General features: G+C 44.9%; 1 protein-coding gene and 2 pseudogenes across 4 annotated transcripts in view; 2 read left to right on the top strand and 1 right to left on the bottom strand.

Moving 5' to 3' along the window:
- Nucleotides 1-4,126: 4,126 nt before the first annotated feature.
- On the bottom strand, nucleotides 4,127-4,246 carry LOC120586906 (uncharacterized; annotated as a pseudogene).
- A 3,083-nt stretch (nucleotides 4,247-7,329) lies between these two features.
- LOC120586869 (uncharacterized) lies at nucleotides 7,330-7,445 on the top strand (annotated as a pseudogene).
- A 4,447-nt stretch (nucleotides 7,446-11,892) lies between these two features.
- XYLB (xylulokinase) overlaps nucleotides 11,893-24,345 on the top strand; it is a 42,011-nt gene continuing 29,558 nt past the window's right edge. For 2 of the 4 annotated variants that reach the window (XM_039843287.1, XM_039843288.1), the window contains exons 1-8: nucleotides 11,893-12,049; nucleotides 13,318-13,400; nucleotides 19,141-19,210; nucleotides 21,000-21,080; nucleotides 21,593-21,679; nucleotides 22,207-22,335; nucleotides 22,762-22,827; nucleotides 24,161-24,233. In XM_039843287.1, coding sequence (XP_039699221.1) covers nucleotides 11,993-12,049; nucleotides 13,318-13,400; nucleotides 19,141-19,210; nucleotides 21,000-21,080; nucleotides 21,593-21,679; nucleotides 22,207-22,335; nucleotides 22,762-22,827; nucleotides 24,161-24,233 — 646 coding nt within the window. In that variant the 5' untranslated portion in view covers nucleotides 11,893-11,992. The remainder of the gene's footprint in view (nucleotides 12,050-13,317; nucleotides 13,401-19,140; nucleotides 19,211-20,999; nucleotides 21,081-21,592; nucleotides 21,680-22,206; nucleotides 22,336-22,761; nucleotides 22,828-24,160; nucleotides 24,234-24,345) is intronic. The other 2 variants (XM_039843289.1, XM_039843290.1) reach the window with 2 other exon arrangements.

Below are 24,345 nucleotides of genomic sequence, written 5' to 3'. Positions count from 1 at the left end.
CATGCCTTGAAATAGAGACCACCGAGAGCTAGCTTGTGCCTTCCACCATGTGAGGACACAGTGAGAAGACAGCCATCAGCAACCTAGAGGAGGGTCTCACCAGACGCTGAATCTGCTGGCGCTATGTTCCTGGACTTCCCAGTCTCCAGAACAGTGTTGTCATAGCAGCCCGAAGGGACTGAGGCAGCGTCTATGAACCTTCTGTAATTGTATTCTGGAGCACAAAAACACTAGTTGCTCTAGACTCTTTACTTGGGAGCGAGATTGCTGGGTCAAAGGTCATAAAATATATCACTTCAACTTTAATATGTCAGGCCATTATCCAAAGTAGTTGTTTCAATTTACGCCTTTTAAAAGCAAGGTAGAAAACTTCCTCTGTGTCACCTCTTTGACAATACTTGACATTTTCAGATATTTTAATGGTACCCATACCCAATCTTGTGGCTATGTAGTGATATCTGAGGTTTAAATTTATACTTCCCTCATTCTTAAGGAGGTTGATGACCTTTTCATAAATTTATTGGCCACTTGGATTCCCTGTTTGTGAAGTCCCTGATCAAGTCTTTTGCCCATTTCTATATTTGGTTGTTCTTGTTCTTATAGATTTGCAGGAATAATTTATATGCTCGCAGTAAGGCCATTGTTTGTTAAATGCGTTGCAAGCAACTTCTTCCCCTTTGATCTGCCATTTCACTCTTCTTCCCCTCAGGGGGGACACGATGTACCCATCAGCATGGTCCAGTGGCTCCAGCAGCCGCTCAGGTTCATCAGGTGCTCTGCCCCTCATTCACAAAGCAGATCTCGAAGTCCACACAGCTGGTGGAGAGCTGCAGTTCGGGCACGGCCACAGTGGCCTGCAGGGGCACCACCTATGGGGACAGAGCCTTTAACTTTGGATCAGGTGACCTCACCCACTCCTGCTGGGCTCTGAGCCAGGGTCTAAGGGACACGTGGGCCCTGCTGACTCTGAATAGTGACACTTCTGAGGAGCACACAAGCAGCACCAGGGTGGGTGGAAGGGGGCCGGCACCACCATCTAAAGCCAGAGGCTGCTGGTGGGATTCTGTGCAGGTAGAGGTTCCAGAAAAATGCCATCTATCCCCTCACGACTCTTGCTAGCATCAAGCTCTGGTTTCCGCTCCCTGATCGGGTCACCCTCCTGCCTTCCTCCCTCTCTTGTCCAGCCATGTGCTCCTTTTGGGCTCCGGGCCATCTCATTTTTTCCCTTGGCTCCTTCAGCTCAGCTCCACACCACAGCCTCATGACCTCCTGTCACAGTCCACAGAACTAGGCCTGTGGTGCTCACCCTGGTGTTCGAAGCCCAACATGAACCTGAGAGTCATCCCTCAGCTACCTCAGTTGCCTCCTGTCCCCACACATCAGGCCATTCCCTCGGCCTGACTTTCAATGTAGTTTCCCTTATCTCTCCATTAACCAGTAATTAAATAGGAAGCTTCACATGCCACCTTCTCCAGGAAGACTTCTCCAATTTATCACTGTAGCACCTCACCTGAGCTCTGAGCTCTTAAGATAAGGATGGATGACCCTCATCTCGCCATGTGCAAGGCCTCTTCCAGGCCAGGCTGGGCCCTCGGGGCAAGGGCCAGGGCTCCTCTTATTTCTGAGGGTCCTGTTGCGGTGTATCCTCCTCTGACCCCACCGGAACAGAGTCCAGCCTGGTTCCACCCCCAGCACGTGGGGCAGGCCTGGGACTCGCCTGAGCGGTCTGGTTGGCGTACTCTAGGAGCAGGTTCTGCGTAAACACCATCTCTTTCTCGCCACTCGCGCTCTGCCGAACGTCCACTCCGGGAAGCATCTGGTCGGCTGGGAGCTTCTGATAGGTGAGCAGCTCCAGGGATAGGGAGAAGGACACGTTCACCTGAGCAGGCGTGGACAGACTGTCACCTCAGGCTGCTGAAGGCAGGCGGCCGCTTCCCCACCTGGATCTCTGTCCTGCCTTCCCACAGGCCCTGCAGGCCCGACAGGGTCCCAGCTCAGTCATCACGCAGCATGGCCTGCAGGGCCCAGACTGACCCAGCCCTGCCCAGCGAACAGCCCAGCAGCGCGCCTCCCCCAGCACCAGTCAGGCGCATTCATCCCACAAACACTGTTCCCTGCTTCATGTCCAGCACCGTGGAGGATAACGCCATGCCTGCCCTTCACCCCGCAGTGTGACCAGGCTCAGAGGCCCAGGTACGGCCTGTGTCTTCATCCTGAGGACAGTAAAGAGCCTCTGATGGGTTTTAATCAGGGAGACATCTGAGTCAGCTTAGCCTTCCTCAGAGGTCACGCTGGCTGCTGTGGGAAGGTAGCCCAGGGGAGCATGAGTGAGCGTGAGGACATCAGTTAGGGGTCCAAAGCCATAACTTAGGCCCAATAGCATGGGGCGTGAACATGTGGCTCCCAAACACAAATGTGTGGACCTTGCTCAACAAATTTACCCAAGGCACCTACTAGCAATAGATTTCTGGGTCTCAAGGTCAAGAGCAGGTCCAGAATGCAACCAACTGGAAGACCCTTTATTAAGATTTTTGAAAGATTTAAGGCTGTGCCTCCTGGACCTTTTCAATTAGACCAGTCCAGTTTAATAGAAGGTACATCTGTGCTGTCCAATACAGTAGCCACCAACCACACATGGCACTTGAAATGTGAATAATATGACTTGAGGAATTAAATTTTTAATTTTGTTCAAATTAAATTTACATAGCCACTTGTAGCTCTAGTGGCTACTGTAATGCAGCGCCCCACCCAGGCAGACTGAATCAGAAACCCTGGGAATGGGGCCTGGGAATCTGTGTTTTAACAAATCCTCCAGGCGATTCTGATGCATACTGAAGTAGAAGTATCAGTAAGTTAGTGTTCAATAAAAAAGAGATAAATGTAACACCTCTACATATTTGGAAATTTTAAAGTATTTCTAAACAACTCTGAGTCTAAGGAGAAATCACAATAGAAATTAGAAAATATTCAAGACTGATTGATAAAAAGATTGTATATGGAATGCAGCTAAAATGATACTAAGAGGAAAACTTAAGAGATTTGTATCAAACTTACCAGATTTGATATCCTTATATCAAATAAGAAGAAAGGCTGAAAATTAATGAGCTAGGTATTTCAACTGAATCAGTTAGAAATAGAATAGGTAAATAAGCCTACCAAATATATAAAGAATGAAATGGTAAATATAAGAGCAGAGATTAATGAAATTGAAAACAAAGATGTAATATAAGATGAAGGCCAAAAGTTAGTTGAGAAGATTAATGGGGGAGGGGGTAGATTGGGTAAAAGGGGTCCAACATGTGGTGACAGAAAGAAACCTAACTGTGGGAGGCGAACACACAGTGTAAATATATATATACCGACTGTTAAAATGTACGGCTTAAACTTACCAGATTTTGTTAACCAACATCACCATAAAAAATTAATAAATTACTTTAAAAAAAAGATTAATAACATGGATAAATGGAAAAACCTCTGCAAATATGAATTCTTTTTTAAAAAGAGAAGGTACAAATAAACAACATTAGGAATTAAAAGGGAAAGAGGTTTCTCAAAAGGAAAGGTCAAACAGAGTTATTATATGGCCCCGCGATTCTTCTCCTGGGTATATGCTCAAAGAAAATGAAAACACACTGCCACATAAAAACTTGTACAGGAATGTTTATACCAGAATTATTTACAAGAACCTAAAAGTAGAAACAACCCAAATGTCCGTGAATGAATAAATAAAATGTGGTATATCCACATGATAGAATATTTTGGAGCCCAAAAGAAAAAAGAAAAGTACTTATACATGTTATGACTCAGATGAATCTCGAAAACAGTATATTTAGTGAAATAAGTCAGTTGCCAAAGGCCACACATTGTAGGATTTCATTTATTTGAAATGGCTAGAATAGACAAATCCACAGAGGCTGAAAGTGGTTGCCTGGGGCCAAGGTTTGAGGGAAATGGGAAAGAGTGGATAATGGGGTTTCTTTTGCAGGTGATGAAAGTGTCTAAAAATTGTGGTGATAGTTGCACAGCTTTGTAAATATACTAAACCCCACTGAACTCTAAATAGGTGAATTATATGGTATATGATTTACATATCAATAAAAGTATAAGTTTTTACTTTCTTTTTTTTCACCTACAGCACCTGGTATTCCTAAGTGGTCTCCCATCCAAGTACTTAACCAGGCCCGACCCTGCTTAGCTTCTGAGATCAGATGGAATCGGGCGTGTTCAGGGTAGCATGGCTGTAGACAAAGATGTAAGTTTTTAAGAAGAAAGACTAGCTGAGTGGTGAAGAGCACACTGTGGATAGGAGCGCCAATCGTGCGGCATTTCTGGAGGGGATTTTGGCAATAAGTACAAATATTTAAAATTTGTATACTCTTTGGCTCAATAATGTGCTGTAAGAAAAAAGTAATAAATGGAGCTACTTTAAAATAGAGCCAGAGCTGCTATCCCAGAGCATGCGCTTTGCAGGTCTCAAGCCTCGAACCGTTGGAAAGTTAAAATGGCAAAATAACCTTCAGACTAAGCGTAGGGCAACCATGTGTCCCAAATAACTGTTTACAAGGGTAACAAGAAAGCAGGTATGACTACAAGGCTGGTGGCTACAGGACTGAGAATTAAAATCATTGCTTTGAATTAGCATCACTACGTTAGCTTATCTGCACCAATAGAAATTCCTTCCTTCTATCGATGTATCTGTTCCCCATCCCTTTCTTATAAATACCCTTTGCTTTTGTCTCCTAATCAGAACACTCTTTGGGATTCTGTCTGAATCAGTGCTTCCTGAATAGCTTTTCATTTTTTTAAAAAAATTTTTAATCTCATATAAATGCTTATTGCCTCTCACTTCAACCTTTTCTTTTTAGGTTATTACTTCCTTCTAGGATGAACCCAAAGGAAATAGTTACCTAAATATGAAAATATGTATACAGAAGGCTGTTCAGTGCAGCTTTGTTAGATTTGTGAATGAAAAAAGGGGTTGTATGGAAAGTGACCTCACAGGGTGATCTGATCATAAATCCCTAACTGGGCAGGTCCTGGGGGGCAGCAGGGGGAGGGCGGGGAGGCATAGTCAGTCCCAGGCCTATCACTTCTTTAGTGAAAAGTTTTAAGCCAGCCCTGTCTATTGTTCTTGTGCATCTAGGTTAATACACCTTTGAAATACCAGAGGTTAATACCCCTTGAAGGGGGTATTAACCCTTTAGAGAGTACATAATCTTACCAACTATCCTATAAACCATTCCCCACCTTGCTTTCTCTCACCTCCATGTAATTTTCCTTAAATTCCTTCTTTAATTTCAAATGCATAAAAGAAACTGCAAAACATTCTGCAGAGCATTTGAGATCTTGTTCCAAGGCCTATGCCGTCGTCAGTTTGGCTCAAATAAACTCTTATAAAAATTCTCTATGAGTTTGGATATTTCTTACATCGACACATTAAAAATACAGAAAAACTGAGAACAACCTTAGAGTCATCGCTAAGGGACACTATTGTTCAGACTAAGTAATCAATATAATTTATGATAAAGCTCTATATTTTTTCATATGAAAAGATGTCTATGACATATGTTGAGAAAAGTACACAGTTTACAGATCATCATGTGTAATATGTGTCAGTTATGTAAAATTTAGACATTTATATGTAGAGGGATGTTCACCAAAATGTTGACTGATTTCTGCTGGATAGGTTTCAAGGAAATATTTAGAATTTTTTATTTGTATTTTTCTGTAATGTTGGAACTTTAAAAATATATATGTGCATGATATTTATAAAGACATTTGACTATTCCAAAAGAAGGGACACATCTTTTTTTAAGTTTTTAATGAAAAGGGACAAAAATGTAAGTTCCATTAGCTTAGAAATACATAATCTAAACTTACAAACTTTTCCAGAAGAGATTATACTTCTGAACTGATTTATTTATGAGACTTGCAAAGCCTTGATTAAAACATACAAACAAATTAGGATAGTTTGAAAAAGAAAAATTGCATGTCAATCTCATTTATAAACATAGATGTAAAAATCTTAAGCAACAATTACAAACTAATCCCAGCAAAATATTAAAAAAATGAAAATACAATTTGACTAGGTCGGGTTTTTTTTCAGTTTCTCATTTTTTTTTTTCAAGGTTTGTCTTTTTCTCTTCAAAAAGACTGGCTTCAAAGACTAGCTCTTGAATTATTTATCATTTTTATATTTTTACTGTTTTCTCATTCTTTTTTTGCCTTCTTTCTGCTTTCCCGTAGCTTGCTTTTTTTTTTAAACCTTCTGAATTATGCGATGTCTAAGTTTCCCAAGGCAGCCGAAAAAAAAACTACCACGAACTGGGTGGCTTAAAGTGGAAATTTACTCTTCTACAGTTCTGGAGGCTAGAAGTCTGAAATGAAATTTTGGCAGGGCCATGCCCCTTCCGGAGGATCCAGGAAAGAATCCTTCCTTGCCTCTTCTGGCTTCCGGTGGTTGCCAGCAATCCTCAGGGTTTCTTGCCTTGGCGGATGCATCACTCCAATCTCTCCTTCTATCTACACCTGACCTTCTCCTCTGTATGTCTGTATCTATGTCTGCATCTAAATTTCCCCTTTCTTATAAGGACACCAGTCATTGGATTAGGACCCACCCTAATCCAGTAGAATTTCATCTTAACTTGACTACACCTGCAAAGACCTCATTTCCAAATAAGACCTCATTCAGAGGTATTGGGAGTTAGAACTTGATCATCTATTTTGGGGGAACACAATTCTACCCACTACATGGGGTTAATTTCTTTTCATTCTTTAATGAAAGCATTCAAGAATATGCATTTACCTCTGAGTATATCTCAAAGGTTCTAATACGGATGTTTTAATTTTCCTGCTTTCTAAATAGTGTGTTGTATTTTGATTTCCTCTTTGACCAGTAATTATTTAAGAGAGTGGTATTAAAGTCCTAAGCACCTTGTGATCTCCCCATTATTGCTATTCTGTTTGTTTGTTTTTCTTTATTCTTTTAGTTCAAAAGTTAAAGTTTCAACAACAGTTAATTAAAATGCAAAAGTCACCCCCTAACCACAAGTTTCTAAATGCTACTCCCACATATAGCTGTCAATAACTTGGGACTATGACTTTTCAGAACTTTCTTTTGCGTATACAGAACTACTGGGTTTAATTATCTGCCTCCATGCTTATGTAGTGGGGGAAAGGCAGATCCCAAGGAACCAGAACAATGGGAATGTCCACAACCACATTAAATTTTCCTAAAATCAGGACGTGGTTCCATAGTGTAGTGGTTAGCATGTCTGCTTTACACGTATAAGGTCCTGGGTTCACACCCCAGTAAAGCCACAGTCCATGGTCTATGGCCATGCCACCCTGAACAAGCCTGATGTCTGATCTTGGAAGATAAGCAGGGTTGGGCCTGGTTAGTACTTGAATGGGAGACCACCTAGGAAGACCAGGTGCTGGAGGCATAAAAATAATAACAATAAATAATAAAAAAAGAAAGAAAATTTTTCTAAAGTCAGGTTTGCTTCTGAAGTGACTACAAACACACAGCAAGCAAATTCACACTTTGGTGAAAATAAGCACCTTTGTCCACGGAGCTCTTTGGGATGTTTTGCTTAAACAAAGTCCATCAAACTTTCTTCAGACAAAAACACAAAATCAGCTTGAAAAAAAAAAATTTTAACCTCAGCTAGCTGCATGAGTTATTTATTTAACTGGAAGCAGAACCCACCCCTCACCCTCAAACTTGGACAAACAAATCTGAGTGACATTGGCCCTGCTAGAGGCTATAGTTTAAAGCATTTATTTTCACTCTGATATGACAACTTCCCACTGATCTTACAAAGAATTTGCACTACCTTCGAAATAGAATAGACAGAAGAATTATTTAATTTCTAACAGATCCCAAAATGAAATCTATAAAAAGTCAGACAGATTCATATAATAGTGAACCTGAATTATACTTGATTTGTCTATTTCATTTCCTAATTTCCGATTATTTCAATTCAGTGATTTTTTACCTTTGTCTTGGAAGTGGAAGGGTTAGAAATTAAAGCTACCAATGTACTCCTAACTTTTCACTCTTAAAACTTCTCATTTAGAAAACTGTTTATTAGCCTGGAGTCCACTCAAGTGTCACTCACAGGGAGCCTGGACAGTAAAATGTGGTGCCGACACACTATTGAATATGGTAGAACAATTAGAAACATCCAACTAGTTCAGGGGTTCCCAAATGTTTTCACTTTCCGGCACCCTTTGAATCTTAACAATTTTCTTCACAGTATTCCTAGGCCAAAAGGAGTTTCTGTTTATTAAGTAGTTAGGTCCAAACACCTTAATATATATTTATGTCCTAATAACTTAGTAGTTGTATTAAAAAAATACATATTAATCGGAGAAGAAAATAATATTTCATTTCATTCTTAAATAACTGAATCACTTCCTAAGGGGGCGTGTGTGTCTGTCGCGCACCGTGTAGCTTCTCAAATTTGGGGATTAGATTGGATACTGCCATCCTTATTTTCTGTTTCACCCCGATTTTCCTGGAGTACTTCTTCCTCACCACAACTGCTGAAACCCACAGCTTGGCAAAATATGATGTTATATCATAGAAAGGAATGTAGCACAATCTAATGTTGGACTGTGAACTACCCCAAGTTAGCAGTTCATATGGCGCCTGACAGATGTTGAATATTGCTGTTTCCTTAAAAAAGTAAAAGTATCTCACAGCCCCCGTGTGGGTTCTTTGCAGCTTCTCAGAGCACCTTGACACTCAGGTTGGGAATCTGGGAATCACAGAATTAGATAAACATAGAACAATATGAACAAATTGTAAAAACAATACTAAATTACACACACACACACACACACACACACACACAAACTAATGCACATGGGGGACTCCACGACGTCCGCTCTTGCTGAGGTTTCAAAGACCTTCCACCTCACTGCTGAACTGGGGACAGGTTTCCATGCATCATCTGACCCTGTTGAATGCCACCTCCTAGAAAGGTTCTTCCACTGGCTCCCCCCACACCCCTCTCCGGTGGCCTCTTCCTGCAGCTTTGACCTGTCTGTCCTTTGCAGTTCTCTCTGGGGGTCTCCATCTGTCTCATTCTGAGTCCTTTCTGCACAGTCTAGCCCACTGCCACTGGGAGCTGATAACTCCCAAACCATTTATTTTAGGCCAGACCTCTTTTCTGAGCTAGAGGCCACATGCCGACTGCCTGTTCAACATCTCCGCTCAGATATCCCACAGGCACCACAAACCTGCCATGTCTTCACTAAACTCACCTCTGTCCCCACAAGCCTGCTTCTCCACCCATGTTCCCTAACTTGGAGAATAAAATCACCCCTCATCTGCTAGTGGCTGTGGTGGATTGAATTGGTGGCCCCAATTTTTCACCCTTCCCTGTACCATACCCTTGCCATGCATAATTTCATTCCCACCACTTGACTCTGAGCTGGCCATGAGACTCTGGCTAGTGGCAGAGAGGGGGAAGTGCCGTATGCCTGGTCCAAGCCTCGACCTTCAGAGGCCTCACACATTTGCCCTCACCTTCTTCTGTTCTTCTGCTTTTATGAGAGGAGCATGCCGGGAGTACTCTGCTGATCCTGGGAAGAGAAAGATGAGAGACACGTGTAGCAGAGCCACTCCGACCTATCCTCGCCTACTAGATCATTTCACCCCTGCTGACTTGGTGTGTGAGAGACAATAAAAGATGATCATTTTAGCCACCAAGTTTGGGGGAGTTTCGTTATGTGTCAGTAGTTAACCAATAGGGTTACCTAAACCAGAAAACTGGGCATTACCTTTGATTCCTCCCTCTCTGTCCAGAGCTTCCTAAATATCTCTTGTGTCCATCTACTTCTCTCCATTCTCAGCACCTCTGACTTGCTCAGGCCTCATTCTCCATGTAGCATCTTAGGTGATTTTTCCTATCTAGTATGCAAATCTGATTACTGTGATTCCTCTTCTGTGGGTGGGCTTTGCCCTCAGGCTGGAGTTTCACTTAGGGCCTGGATAAGGGGAGGAGACTTACTGGAGACTGTCCAAGTAAAACATCCAAACCTGTAGAAAATGTTTATGAGTTTATTTGAGCCAAACTGACAACGTATGCTAGGGAACAAGATCTCAAATGCTCTGCTGCGTAACAGTTTTTCAGCTTCTTTCGTGCATTTGAAATTAAGGAGGAAATGTAAGGAAGATTACATGGAGGTGTGGGAAAGCAAGGTGGGGATTGGATTACAGGACAGTTGATAAGATTATGTGTTCTCTGGAGGGTTAATACCCCCTTCAAGGGGTATTACTTCTGGCATTTCAAAGGTGTGCTAACTTAGATGCACAAGGACAATAGACAGGGCCGGCATAAAATCTTTCACTAAAGAAGTTACAACAGGCCTGGGGTTGACTATTCACCATGACCTGCCCTATTAGGAATTTATGATCAGATCACCCTGTGAGGTCACTTTCCATAGAATCCCTTTTTTCTTCCACAAGACTGTGGGTATCCCCATCACTGTGAAGAGACACCTCCAGTGTAGTTTCTGCTTTGTTCCCAAGTCATTGCAATGTTTTTTATTTTTTATTTTTTTAATGGGTTCTGTGCAGGGAGCCTGGTTCAAGCTTGGAGCATGATTAGCAAAAGACCAGCTTCCAGCTAGGGCGGCCCTTCCCAAGGGTTCCCCGCAACCCCTCCACTACTGGGTGCCGTTTTTCAGGATATCAACAGGGAAGACAACGTGAGAGGCATTGACAACCTAGAATTAAGATGTCTGTCTTTGTTTCTTGCTAATGGATCTGATCATGGATGTGCAGTCTCCGTATGCAGATCAATGGCCTTTCAGACCTCCGTGAAAGGATGAGCCACCAGAATGGGGTAGGCACCACAGCCCAAGAGAAAGATACCATGAATAAGACAAGGCCTCCCTGTGAGGCAGCTTGAGAAAGAGCCAGCAGCTTTGGCCTTCATGAGACATTTGTATATTGCCACCGGCCTTCTCACAAGGCTGCACAGCAAATTGTCTTGTTTAGTGTTTAAATGTGGATTCTGGAGTCAAACTTACTGGCTCTGGGCCCAGTTCTGCTACTGATCTTGGGACCTTGGACCTCGAGGAGATCAGGCCTCCAGGCAGTTTAGCAAGACAGAAATAGATAAGCAGGCCATTGCATCTGATGGGCCCTGAAGCGCTGGGAGAAGCAGCTCACCTAGGTGGGTGCTGGTAGGGCTTTCAGAAGTCAGTTCTAGGGGTAAGAAGGATATAGCCAGGTGGATGAGAAGATAGAAAGGTGTCCTCAGCTCTAGGAAGAAAGAGAGTGGGCCTAATTTTGGTTCTCACTTCCCCTTCACCATGCCAGACACGCATTAGATCGTCAACACCAGCCGAGGTCAGAACGGAAAGAACTCATCTGTGGGGGCATCAGGAGTTCTGGTTTTAAATACGGAGGTGGTGTGGCACAGGCTAGAGCTGGGGAACCACTCAAATTTGCTCCTGGAGCCCAGTGCCTCCAGCCCCAGGGCACATTTTCCTGTGACCCCTGAGTCACCGCCATGAGTGGACAGCTGTTTCGCTTCCCAAGACACGGCCATGGTGGTCTTCAGGCCCAGGATCGCTGGAAAGACAGGCAGGGCCAAGCTGGCTTAAAGTGGAAACTTCTGGCCCATGGGTCCTCGGAGGGACACAGGACGCGTTAGGGCAAGGCCTCTGCAGAGAGCACATTTGGATGGGGCGGAGGAGAAGGGCGGGGATGGGTTGGTGGGAAGCAGGCTGCGCGATGGGCACCGGTGTCTTTTAACAGCTGCGAAGCCCCAGGCCCGGGCCGGGCGCGCGTCCCCGCCCCCGTCGCCCGGCAGGCGGCGTCAGAGCACAAGCCAGCCTGTGACTCGGGTCAGGAGTCCGGCCGGGCGGGGCGAGGGGCGGGCTCCTGCGTCTGTGGGCGTCGGAGCGCGGCGACAGTCACGCCGCGGGAAGGACTGAAGAGCGCGCCCACAGATACAGACCCTCTGCGGCCATGGTCGATCCCGCCGCTCGCTGCTGCTGCCTGGGCTGGGACTTCAGCACGCAGCAGGTACTGTCGCGGCCCCGGGTCCGGGCGGGTAGGTGCCGCCGCTTCCTCTGCGACGTCGGGCGGGCTTGCGGGGACCTGGGTGCGGGGACGGCTGGGCCGAGCCTCGGGCGCAACTGCGTCTCGGACTTCTGGAAGACCCGCCAGCCCTCTGGGACCCCGGCTAGCCAGTGCCTCGCGCTCGTAAGGTGCGTGCGCGACCCCGCCCGGACCCTGCGCTCCCGGAAACGGCGGCCCCCCGCCCTCCCGCCGCGGGATCCTGTCGGCACCTGGCTGAGAAGTGCGCAGAGCAGCCAGGGCACCCGGCGGGCTCGCGCGCCTTCGGAGCCACAGAGTGACAGGGACCCGAAGGAACCCAGCTACTGTGAGACGGGGGAACAGAAGTGTGCACACGGGAATGACCAGTGACCTGGAACCAGATCACGGCTCGAAACTTTTTTTTTAAGTGAAATGGTCCCAGAGTACACATGAACTTTGTTCCACTCTTGGTTGGCACCAGCGTGACTGGGTTAAGGTGCCCGGCGCCACTGGCCAGAGGCCCTGCTGCTCCCAGGACCCTGCAGACAGGCGAGCAGTCAAAATTTGCCTTCAAACAGGGCATGGGGTGCCAGTGGGCTCCTTAACTTGGGAAATCACCACAGTTGGCGTCAAAACCCTCTTTTCAAATGGGTCAGGGAGGCAGGCCTCTGCTAATCCCTGACCAGAAGGTCCTGTGGGGTCCTAGGGAAGTCAGGTCGCCTTGCTAGACCTCAGTTTCCCCATCTGTCCAGGAAAGGAATTGTACCCCTGAGTCTGGAGGTCTGCTGCATTGGAACACTATGTGCTTCTGGACCATGACCATGGCCTATGGGACCTTGCCTGGTCTCTCAGATCCCTGCAGATGTGGACCCTCAGTGAGATCTCCAAACCTTGCCTGCCATTCCTTCCCGTCTAGGACCTTCTCAGGCCTCCTTGCCAGGCACAGGAAACAGCTCATCTTTGAACATCTATCTCTGGGGCCTTGGTTTTGGCTGTTTGTGGGCAGAGATTCCTTGAGCTACATAGGTGTTTGAACTTAGCCTCAGCTTCTTCATTTTATTAAATCTTTGGGTATGTCCCCAGATGAAGCTTTGTTGCCATAGCTATGATGATGCACCTCAGCCTTCCAGGAGGTCTTCAGGCTGAACCACACATCTCTTGGGTACTGGGCTTCACCCGGTGATGTTCGTACCCCTGGACCAGTGTGGAAGCCGAGGAAAAGTCCATACACCGCTTTTTAAAATGCCTTCCAGGTGAAAGTTGTTGCTGTTGATGCAGAGCTGAATGTCTTCTATGAGGACAGTGTGCATTTTGACACAGACCTTCCAGAATTTGGGTATGTACCTAGTGTACATGTGGGGGAGTTGTTTTTGGGATCTACACTCACCTTTTTACATTCATAAATACACTATTCTGGCTCCATCAAACTGCAGGAGTGGTGGTCTTGATAGAACTCTCAGCACCTTTTTATCTATGCTCTCTCCTTCATTCTTTTCCAATTTCATTCATTCATTCATTCATTCATTCATTCATTCATGTGTCAGATGAAAGTAGGTATCAATTGAGACTTACTTTTCTTCAGGCACTGTGCTAGGTGCTGAAATTTGATGATGTTCTTCAAAAAGAACATCATCCTTGCTCTTCCAGAGCTTCCCTTTGAGTGAGAGAGACTGCTATCTGAATCAAAGATTCTCACAAAAGAATATTTGGGTATAAACTCAGAGGCCATTGAAGGAAAAGAACTCACTTCTCCAAATGCTTATTATCAAGGAATGTGACCTAGACCTGGAAGGGGGAGTCAAGGAAAGTCCCTACGGAAATACTAGTCAGCCAAAGTCAGAGTCAGTGGGGTTAGCCAGGAGGTGATGGACGGGAGAGAACATTCCAGGCAGAAAGGACAGCATGTGCAAAGTCCCTGTGGCAAGAAAGAGCACTGCTTATTCATGGAATTGAAGACAGCCAGTTTGGCTGGGGAGCAGAGTGGGAGGTAGAGGATGGGCTGAGTCATATGGGCCATGTCAGTGAGTTTGTCTTTATCCTAAAAGCTATGGTCAGCCACTGAAGGGCCATAGGGATGGGAGTTAGATGTGACATGGTAATGTTTGTGTTTTAAAAAGATCTCTGTGGGTGAAGTGGGAGAGGTGGGGGTGGCCATAGTGCATGTTGGGAGACCATTGAGGTTTTTCAAGATCATCTGGATGAGAAATGATAGTGGTTTGGAGGAGAGAGAGCTGGGTGGTCAAACTGACAGGTCATGGTGCAGAATTGAATGTGAGATGTGAAGGTGGAGTTTATAGCTGGCCTTTGGGTTGGATGGTAGACTGTGGAAGAGAATTAGTTTTGGGGAGAAAGATCATGTGTTTAGCTGTTGTATTAGTTTGGTAGGGCTGCCAGAACAAAATACCACAGGCTGGGTGGTTTAAACAACAGAACTTTATTATCTTACAATTATGGAGGCTGGAAGTCCAAGATCAAGGTGCTGGCATGGGCATTTTCCTCTGAGGCTTTTCTCTGTGGTTTGCAGATGGCTGCCTTCCTGCTGCCTCTCATATGGTCATCCCTCTGTGCACATGCACCCCTGGTGTCTTTCAGTTGTGTTATTCAGTATCCTAGTCCCCTTTTATAAGGACACCAGTCATACTGCATTAGGGTCTACCCCAGTGACCTCATTGTAAGTTAATTAGCTTTCTAAAGGCCCTATCTCCAGATATAGTAACATTCTGAGGTAAGGGGGGTTAAGATTTCAACACAAGTCAGTCTGTACAGCTGTGGACTAAACTGATTTTGAGATGGCTCTGAGAGGTCTTGGTGGACGCATGCCTCCATGTATGCTTTATATGTCACTTCCTCTTTGAAGCCTTCCCTCTGGCCTTTGTGCACTGCTCCCAGCTCTCATGTTGTATTGCTGTCTTTCCCCCACAGCTGATGGACCTCCTCTGAGCTGAGGTTGGAGGCCATCTAGTTTTCATATTTTATGTTACTACTGGCCACATATGTGGTAGTTTGGTAGTTTGTGTCTTTCAAGGAATTGGTCCATTGAGTTTTGGTAGTTTGTGTCTTTCAAGGAATTGGTCCATTTCATCTAAGTGTTCAAATTTATGGCCATAGAGTTGTTCATAATACTCCTTAATTTCCCTTTGTGTATGGGATCAGTGGTGGTGACTTCTTTCATTTTGATATTGGCAATTTGTGTCCTCTCTTTTTTTCTTGGTTAGCCTGGCTAGAGGTTTATCAATTTTATTGATCTTTCGAAGAGCCAGCTTTCATTTTCTTTGATTTTCTCTACAGTTTTCCTCCATTCATTTTCATTGACTTGAGCTCTAATTTTTATTATTTCTTTTCTTTTGCTTACTTTAAGCTTAAATTGCCTGTCTTTCTCTAGTTTCCTGACATAGAATCTTAGATTCTTGAGTTTAGCTCTTTTTTAAAATATGTATTTTAATGCTATAAATTTTCCTATAAGCATTGCTTTTGCTGCATCTACAAATTTAGATCAGTTATATTTTCATTTTTATTTAGTTTAAAATATTTTTTAGTTTCTCTTGAGACTTCTTTGACTCATGTTATCTAGAAGTGTGTTGTTTAATCTTGAAATCTTCCAGCCATCTTTCTATTGTTGATTTCTAGTTTAATTTGAGTATGATTTGAGAACATATGTTATATATGTTCTTTTAAATTTTTAAATTCTCTCTCCCTTACTCTCTTTCATTCAAGGAGTCATTTCTCTTTATTAGACATCTTTAGGAGGAAAAAGAAAAAAAAACCAACAACAGTATCCATAACCAGAATACAGTATTGCCTTTTTACGCAAAGTTACATTTTTAAAATTTTTTAAACCAGATACATATATATCTAGGTCATTCTTCTCTCACACTTAGATCACTTTCTGGTTTGGAGTCTTTTTTTTTTTTTACAATTTTATTGAGGTATAATTGATGTATAATAAACTGCACATATATAAAGTTTACAGCTTGATAATTTTTGAGATAAGTGTTTCTCCATAAAACTGTCATCAAAATCAAGATAATGGACATTTCCATGCCTCAAAAGTTTTCTAATGCACCTTTGCAATTCATCCCTCTTCCCCACTCCCAACCCCTGGAAACCACTGGTATGTTTTCTTATCACTATAGATTAGTTTATACTTTCTAGAATTATATGTAAAGGGAATCATAATTAAATACTTTTTATCTGACTTTAACTCAGTGTAATCATTTTGAGATTCATCCAGATCGTTACATGTATACAACAGTTTGTTCCTTTTATTGCTCAGCAGTATTCCATTGTATAAATGGATCACAATTGGTTTATCTTCTTCACCTGATAAGAGACATTTAGGTTGTTTCCAGTTTTTTGTTATAAATAAAGAGACTATGAAAATCACATACAAGTCTTGATGTCAACATAGGCTTTCATTTCTCTTGGAAATGAAAAACCCAGCAATGGCTAAGTCATATGGGAGATGTATGTTTAACTTTTTAAGAAATTGCCAAACTCTTTTCCAAAGTGGTTATTTTAATAAAACTATTTTGTTAATAAGCATTGCATTTACTTGGTACATCATTCAAAAGAAACAAAAGGCAGACAGTGAAATGTCTTAAGCTCTCTGTGTTCTCATCTCTTCTCTCCTGCCCTCTCTGACAGATAACTTCTTTAGTTAGTTTTCTGTATATCTTTCTAGTGTTTTATATTGAAAGATAAGCAGATATGAATGTTCTTATTTTCTCCCTTTGTTACCCACAAAAGCATACTGTACCTACCATTCTATACTTTGCTTTGTTCATTTCATAATAACTCGCTGTGTTTCTATGTCAGTACATAGAGCTTCTGTGTTCTTTTTATAGATGCATAATATTCCTTTGTGTAGATTTACCATCTCCTTTTTAAGGACATTGAGTTGTTTGCAATGAAAAATGATGTAGTGAATTACCTTACATCTACCATTACGCCAGTTTATCTGTAAGATAAAATTTCAGAAATAGGATTGCTGGATCAAAGAGCAGATAGATTTATAACTTTGAAAAATGTGGCCAAATTGCCTCCCGTAGGGATTGTATTGATTTATATCCCACCAACAATACTTGAGACTGCCCGTTTCCCACTGCACTGCCCATTCATTTAGTGTGGTCATAAAAGAGGTGTTGGTTCTTGGATAATCAGAGAGTTGAAAATGATATCTCTATGTAGATTTACCTTTCATTTCTCTTATTAAATGAATGAAGTTGAGCATCTCTTCATATGTTAAAGGGCTACTTGAACATTTTTTTTTTTTCTGTGAAGTAGTTATTTCTCATGTCCTTTGCCTGTTTTTCTGTTTGATTGGTTGTCTATTTCTTATCAATTTCTTAACATATTTCTTCATATGTTAGATTTTTATTTGCTTTGATCTGTGTTTGGGTCGTTGCTGTCGTTGCCATACATGGGTTTTTGTTTTTATGCCATCGAATTTCTCAGTCTCTTTTTCTATTGCTTCTAGATCTTAAGTCATACTTTAAAAAAGGCCTTCCTTACTCCAAGATTATGAAGGAATTCACCTATGTTTTCATCCAGTTCTTACCAAATTTCAGTTTTGGGGTTTATTTAGGTACATGGCCACTTTAATTTTTCCCAGATAACTCTTCAGTTGTTTTAACAGAATTGTTTTAGAATCCATCTTTACCTCACTAATTTGAGACACCAACTTTATCATATGCTAAATTTCTGTGTATGTTTAGGTCTATTTCTGGGCATTTTCTCTTGCTCATTGGTTGGTAGGTCTGAGCCAGTAATACATCATTTTAATCCAGCTTTATAATATGATTTAATATCTGGACTCGTTGGTCCCCTCTGATTGTTCTTTTTCAGTTTTGATGGCTGTTCTTTCTTGTTCTTTATCAATATGTACTTTAGAATTAGCATTTAATGTTTCAGAAAGCAAATTATTATTTTTATTGAGATCATATTATATTTATAAATTAACTTGGAAAAAATTGACAAGAGATTGAGTCTTCCTGGCTAGGCCTATGCTGTGTCTTTCCATTTGTTCACATCTTCTTTGAGTACTTCATGTGTGTCTTAATGTGTTTGACATATGGATTTTGCCCATTATTGTGTATTGCAAAAAGTGACCATAATTCCCCGCCCCTCCCTGTACTCATGCACTTTGCAGTGTGACTTTGCAGCTCCTTCCCTTAAGTATCATTTCCCAACCTGTTGATTTTAACCAATGGAATGTGGGAGAAGGAACATTCTGTTAATTCTAGACCTAGGTCTCAAGAAGCCTTACATGCTTCTGCTCTCATTCTTGGGATCCTGTCCAGCCCCCAGCTCAGGCAAGCCGGCTGGAGAATGAGAAACATGTGGCCTAGTTGCCCCCACATCCCCGACTAAGAAAAGCAGAAGCCAGCCCCAGAAGCAGTGCCCTCTCGCTACAGTTAGCTGACCACAGATGCATGAGTGAGCCCAGCTGAGACGAGAGGAACCACCCAGCTGAGCCTAGCCCAGTGATGGACCAACAGAATGGTGTACTGACTAGTTTCAGGCCACTGTCTTGAAGTGGTTAGTAATGACGCAAAAACCACCTGGTGCATGTAGTTATTTTTAATCGTATTTCTTACTATTTTATTATTTTGCACAAGGGTCTTATAGGGGGGAGGAGAGTAGGTGACCTTCAAGGGCTTGCAATCTAAGGACTCCCTGTTCTGATAGCCAAGAACTTTTCCCACAGATGCAGTACCTCCTGTAGCCACACCTCCTCCGCCTCTCCAAACCTAAGGGATTTGGAAGGGCTTCCCATCCCACTCCGTACTTCCCCAGTCCCTTCGTGGCCGCTGCACGAAGTGACACCATGCTTGCCTTCCTGGATGAAGTTCTCAGATTTAGGTGGCTTGTTTTTGCTGGTGCTTTTCGAAAATTGCTACCTCCGGGCACTTTCCATGCCTTCTCTTTCCATCTCACTCAGCACTCATGCCTGTTCAATCCAGAGTTTCACTCGAGGTGGGGGGAGGGTGTTTCTCCTTCCACTGGAAGTATCTAGGATCTGCCACCATTGGGCCCCTGCCTGAGCTCTGTCTCACGTTCTCTCGCTCTCCTTCTAGGACTCAGGGTGGAGTTCATGTTCATGAGGGTGGTCTGGCAGTGACTTCTCCAGTCCTGATGTGGGTCCAGGTAAGCACGGGATTTCTGTTCCTCTCCTGTCCCCAGCTCATCTCACCAGCAGACCTAGCGATTTGCTGGGAAGCCCAAAAGTAGCAGCTCATGAGAGCACCTGTTGAGACTAGGGTCTTGTGGGGGAATAGAGTCTGCATGGTTCCCAGGGCCAGCCTCAGCCTCAGCTGGTGTCAGTCCTCCTGAGCCGAGCACTCACAAAGGGCTTCAGGTTCTGGAACCATAGCAGCTGGCAAGCCCTGCCAGTCACCATCTTTAAAATACCACAGAACAGATCTGTCCCTAACATTACAGTAGCCCCTGTACCCTGAGATTCAAACACAGCCTGGGGTTCTTAGTGCTCAGCCCCTAGACCCCTCATTTCCAAGGGCAGGGGCCTGCTTAATAGAACGATGGCTTGTGATCTTTCTCACTGGGCTCAGATTGATCCCAAGCAGGCCCACCCACTCTGGACCATTGAGAGGGGACATGGCTGTTGCCGGATCCCGGTGACCCGTGGGGTTACAGGACTAGAGGTGTGGACAGCACAGACAGGTGCTATAGAGCTGCGGGCTGCCTAATAAGCCACAGGCGACCCGAGCCCCTGAACTTAGAGGCCAGCCAAGGGCAGAACTTAGTGTGTCTGCCAGAAGCTTTTTTAAGTCTTCCAACACCTATTTAACCAATTCCGTGTACTAAATTCTTTCTCTGAACTAGTATGATTTCTTTTTTATCAGCTTGACTCTGACTCATACTAGAGGATTGGGGTAAAGCATGGATTTCTACCTGACAGGCTGGCTGGAATGTACTTCAGAGGGCTAAGCCAGGCTGAGGGGTAGTGGTGGTGAGGATAGAGGTGACAGGCAAGAGATGGTGTCTGGAGGTCCCAGTGATGATGCCAGGAGTCTCTAATAGGCTTAACTTGGGGAGGTGGGCAGTGGGTAGAGGGCCAGACTTGGGGTTGTGGCCAGGGTGATTTCTAATTCTGAAAAGCCCCCAGGACTGGACCTATTCTGGCTGAGCCAGTCCCTGCTCCAGCTATACCCCACTCCCTGCCTGAGGTTTGGCAAGCAGGGCTAGAGTTGACAGCCACAGCCAGGATTGGGGAAGGAGTCCTCCCAGCACAGGGTGGGGATGGCAGGGCCGCAGAAAAGCTCAGGTGGCTTCTCTACCCACAAAGGAAATCCAGCCTGGGGTGACAAATTCCTGCTGTGAAATCTCAGGGGAACTGTCAAGCTTTGATGGGCAGCGCCATCTTTCCCAGTCATGGGGTCTTGCTAGGAAAAAGATTCCAGCTGGATAGTGGAGGGTGAGTGGAACGAGGGATTGGAACAAATGGCCACCAGCTCTACCTACTCTCTCTCCAACCTTGCACTCCTGGACACAGGACGTGGGGGTCTGGAGCCTCTTTCTGGTGGGAGCCCTCTACTTTGCTCTTCATTTCTCCATTGCAATGAAGTCATATCACTAACATGGTGGGTTGAAATGCAAATAATAGAAACCAAAATTTGAGCTGCCTTATTTTTGTTCTTCCTGAGTGCATGGAAGTCTCAAATTGGGGAAGCACGAATCGAAGATTGGTAGTTTGTAATTCCATTTATTTAAAATGGTTTTAGCATAGTTCAACTTTTTATTTGATTGATACCTGCTTGTTTAATGAATGTATTCTAGTGCTTACAAATCCCAAGGTACCCATTCCTTCCTCATCTCTGCTGTAATGGCAAGCACTTCCATTTCAGTTTTGAGGCTTTCGTGGTTCCCTGGTTCCGTGGTTCGGTACAGTCATGGGACATTGTGTTTTTCTTCTCAGGCTTTGGACATCATCTTGGAGAAGATGAAGGCTTCGGGCTTCGGCTTCTCTCAAGTCCTCGCCTTATCTGGGGCAGGCCAGGTTTGTCTGCAGCAGCCCCCATGCACCGTGGGAGAACGGGTATCTTGGGCAGTAATGCTGGTGCCTAGGTGACAGCTCCCCTAGGGGGAAAGTGCTCATTTTTGAGACTCACTGCACACATTATTTTGTTAGTAAATGTCCCTATAGCTGTTTTGCCTTTGAGGATGTATAGCTTGGCTCCTTGCAGAAAGATCTGAGAGAGTTCTTATGATTCAGCATTGCATGAAACAGGACACTGGGTGAGGGGGAACTGGGCAGAAGTCCTCTGAGGGGATGGAGGGAGCATTTGACATGAATTTATTATGCCTGGGGGCACTAAAATTGCTCTTCTATTTCCTGGAAGTAAAATCAAAGTCAGAAGGTATACTAATGAGGGTAGCAATTTTAGTAGTAGAGATTAGTAATTAGTAATTAGTTATTTGGGGTGTGGTCTGGGGTCTTTCTGTGTCTCCAGAAGGGTGTGACACCCGTGTGTGACCTAATGAACATGTGCTTGGGTTTCTCTTCGACAGCAACATGGAAGTGTATACTGGAAAGTTGGGGCCAGCCAGGTGCTGAAAGGCCTGTCACCAGACCTCCCGTTACACGAACAGCTGCAGGTAAGCGTGGCCAGGTTGTGGAAGTCTGAGAAACTTCTGTAGAGGGGGAAAGGGGTCCTGAAGTCTGGGCCTTTTGCGCATTGTCATGGTATAGGAATGTGGCTCAGGCAGTAGTCCTGTGAGCATGATCTGCCCTGCCTCCCTGAGATGGGTATACCTGGTGTCTGAAGGGAGGGTCAGGTGCTAACAACTCCCATCACATGGCCTCCTCCTGCCCAGCTCGACTCTGGCTTGTTCCCGCCTCAGGAAACTCTCCTTGGGGCAGGATGGCTCCTGCTGTTGCTAGGAAGGCCAGCTCTGGCTTCCCCTTTACTTCAAGAATCCAAATGCCTCTGCAAATCATAAAGTTGCTCTAGCACTTCTCTGTCCATCTCTGATGTTGCCTGCAGCGCTCAGGCATGCTCACCAGAGCCCTTGACCTCAGGCTTTCCTGGCCAGGCCAGGAAGAGGTGCCCACACCTGCCGTGTGCCCACCAGTCCCGGAGTCAGCAGGCAAAGCCCAAGCCTGAGCCTTTGCTCCTTTCCAGGCCTGTTTCTCTATCAGCAACTGCCCGGTATGGATGGACTCCAGCACCACAGCCCAGTGCCGCCAGCTGGAGGCTGCCGTGGGTGGGGCCCAGGCTCTCAGCTGTCTCACCGGGTCCCGTGCCTATGAGGTAGGCAGTGCCCGCCGTGGGCTGGGGACTGGGCCTGGGCCCAGGAAGAAAGTCAGATTGTTAGGTCTTGTCCTCTCTCCCAGGGTGTCTGGGTGGACACAGCTTGTGGCCTGCCCCTGTGGGTCATGATCACTCCCGTGTTGTCACCGCTGTGGAGCCAGGACTGGGCATTCTGGCTCCTGGTTGTAATCATGGCTGCCCCGCCTCCCTGTAATGTCCATCAAGCAAGGGCAGGCCTCCTCTTGCATGTTCCCAGGTCAGAGCTGAGGCATGAACACGGCTCTGCTCCTCAAGCTGCTATGTATGGGGAGATGACGGCACCTCAGCTTCAGCTTCTCTAACCTGGGGATAAAGATAGCACTTACATTTGGGTAGTTTTGAAGCAGGTAGGATTTGGATTTTTAAGAATTTGTGCTCTGTTTCCAGCGATTTACAGGAAACCAAATTGCAAAGATTTACCAGCAGCATCCCGAGGCCTACTCACACACTGAGGTTGGTTAAACGTTCATATTTGACTGAAAGTCACAGTCGAATTCCTTTTATAATACTTTAGCATTAATACAGTTTGCGTGTATTGGCAAAAAAACACTGATTAACAGCCATTAAAAATGATATATTCAATTTGCTTTTTTCTCATTGTCAGGCTGTTTCCAAAGAGGAGAGAAAGAATAGAATTGTAGGAAAGAGAAGTCAGGGGCTCCCCTATCCAGAAGGGCTGGAGGTCAGGGTCAGGGTGGGAAGAGCAGGGACTGGTGTCTTCCTGGGACCACCTCAGCGGGAGATCTGGGTGACCTTAGTGTCTGACCATTCAGTTTCCTGTATGATGAATGCAGGGTGGCTAACGGGCTCCTGATTGACATAATGTCAGTGTTTTATTAGAAAATTTGTAAAGCCGGACCGATACACCCCCAGCTGTAGCCTTTCAACCAGGGCCTGTGTCCCAAGAGCCCAGATTCGTTCTTTGATCCACAGTTACAGAAGCCAGCACTTGATGGCCCCTGAGAAGTAGCTCAACACCCTGGGTAATAATTGTCATCTCTGAGTCATTAGGAAATGATCAACTCTTTAATCTTGGAAGTTAACATCGAATTTATTATTTAATGTTTTAAGATTGCTCTGCAGCATTAGCCATGTAGATGGGGGAGGGCGAGGTGGCGGATGAAAAATCCTCTCCAAATTCTGTGAGACCAAGGACGGAGACAAGTGGCGTCGGCATTCTCCCTGCTGGTCCAAGGGCCCATGATTTCCATGTGGAACGCAGACCCTCAGGCGACATTCACAATCCATGGTCGGTCCCTCCACCTCACAGCTGGGGTCTGTGTGACTTCGGAGGGACCAGCTTTCACAGATGCTTGCTCTGAGCCCTTGAGAGTGTCTTTGTTGATTCCAAGTCCTGTGGCCACACCTCTCGCTTCCTTTGTGACTAGATACAGACCACAGAAGTGGTGGAAGGAAATCAGGGCACCTCACTCCTGGATTCCGGCGGCAAACCCGCTGCTCTAAGCATGGCTTTTTCATAGGGCTTGTTGCTCTTTGCTGTTGTTGAACTTGACAGTTTTATGGCCTGTCAGGAACTGCAGAGTGAGGTGCTGTCCCAAGGAGTCAGTTCTTGGTATTCCAGCTACTCAAAATGCTTTCCTCTGGAATACTCACAGTTTCCACTTCTCTCCCCAGTTTAAAACTCTTCGTGCGTGAGTGTGTGTGTGTGTGTGTGTGTGTGTGTGTGTGTGTGAGAGAGAGAGAGAGTGGGGGAGAGAGAGAGAGAAGTATTCAGTTGCTTAGGATATACGGAAGTGAGTCATCTCACTGTTTCTTTCTTTTGCAGAGAATTTCTTTGGTCAGTAGTTTCGCTGCTTCCCTCTTCCTTGGGTCTTACTCCCACATTGACTACAGCGATGGTAAGGCTTTAGAGTCCCAGGCACGCAGGCAGCCGTGCAGGAGCCTCACCCACCGTGGCGGGGAGGGGGTGTGGCCGATCTTTCATTCCTGTCATCTGTTGCCAAGAAGGGA

This window comes from Pteropus medius, unplaced genomic scaffold (genome assembly GCF_902729225.1).
Source record: "Pteropus medius unplaced genomic scaffold, Ma_sr-lr_union100, whole genome shotgun sequence".
Taxonomy (NCBI): domain Eukaryota; kingdom Metazoa; phylum Chordata; class Mammalia; order Chiroptera; family Pteropodidae; genus Pteropus; species Pteropus medius.
Note: the sequence above shows the minus strand (reverse complement) of the source record. Positions and strands in the feature narration are given on the sequence as shown.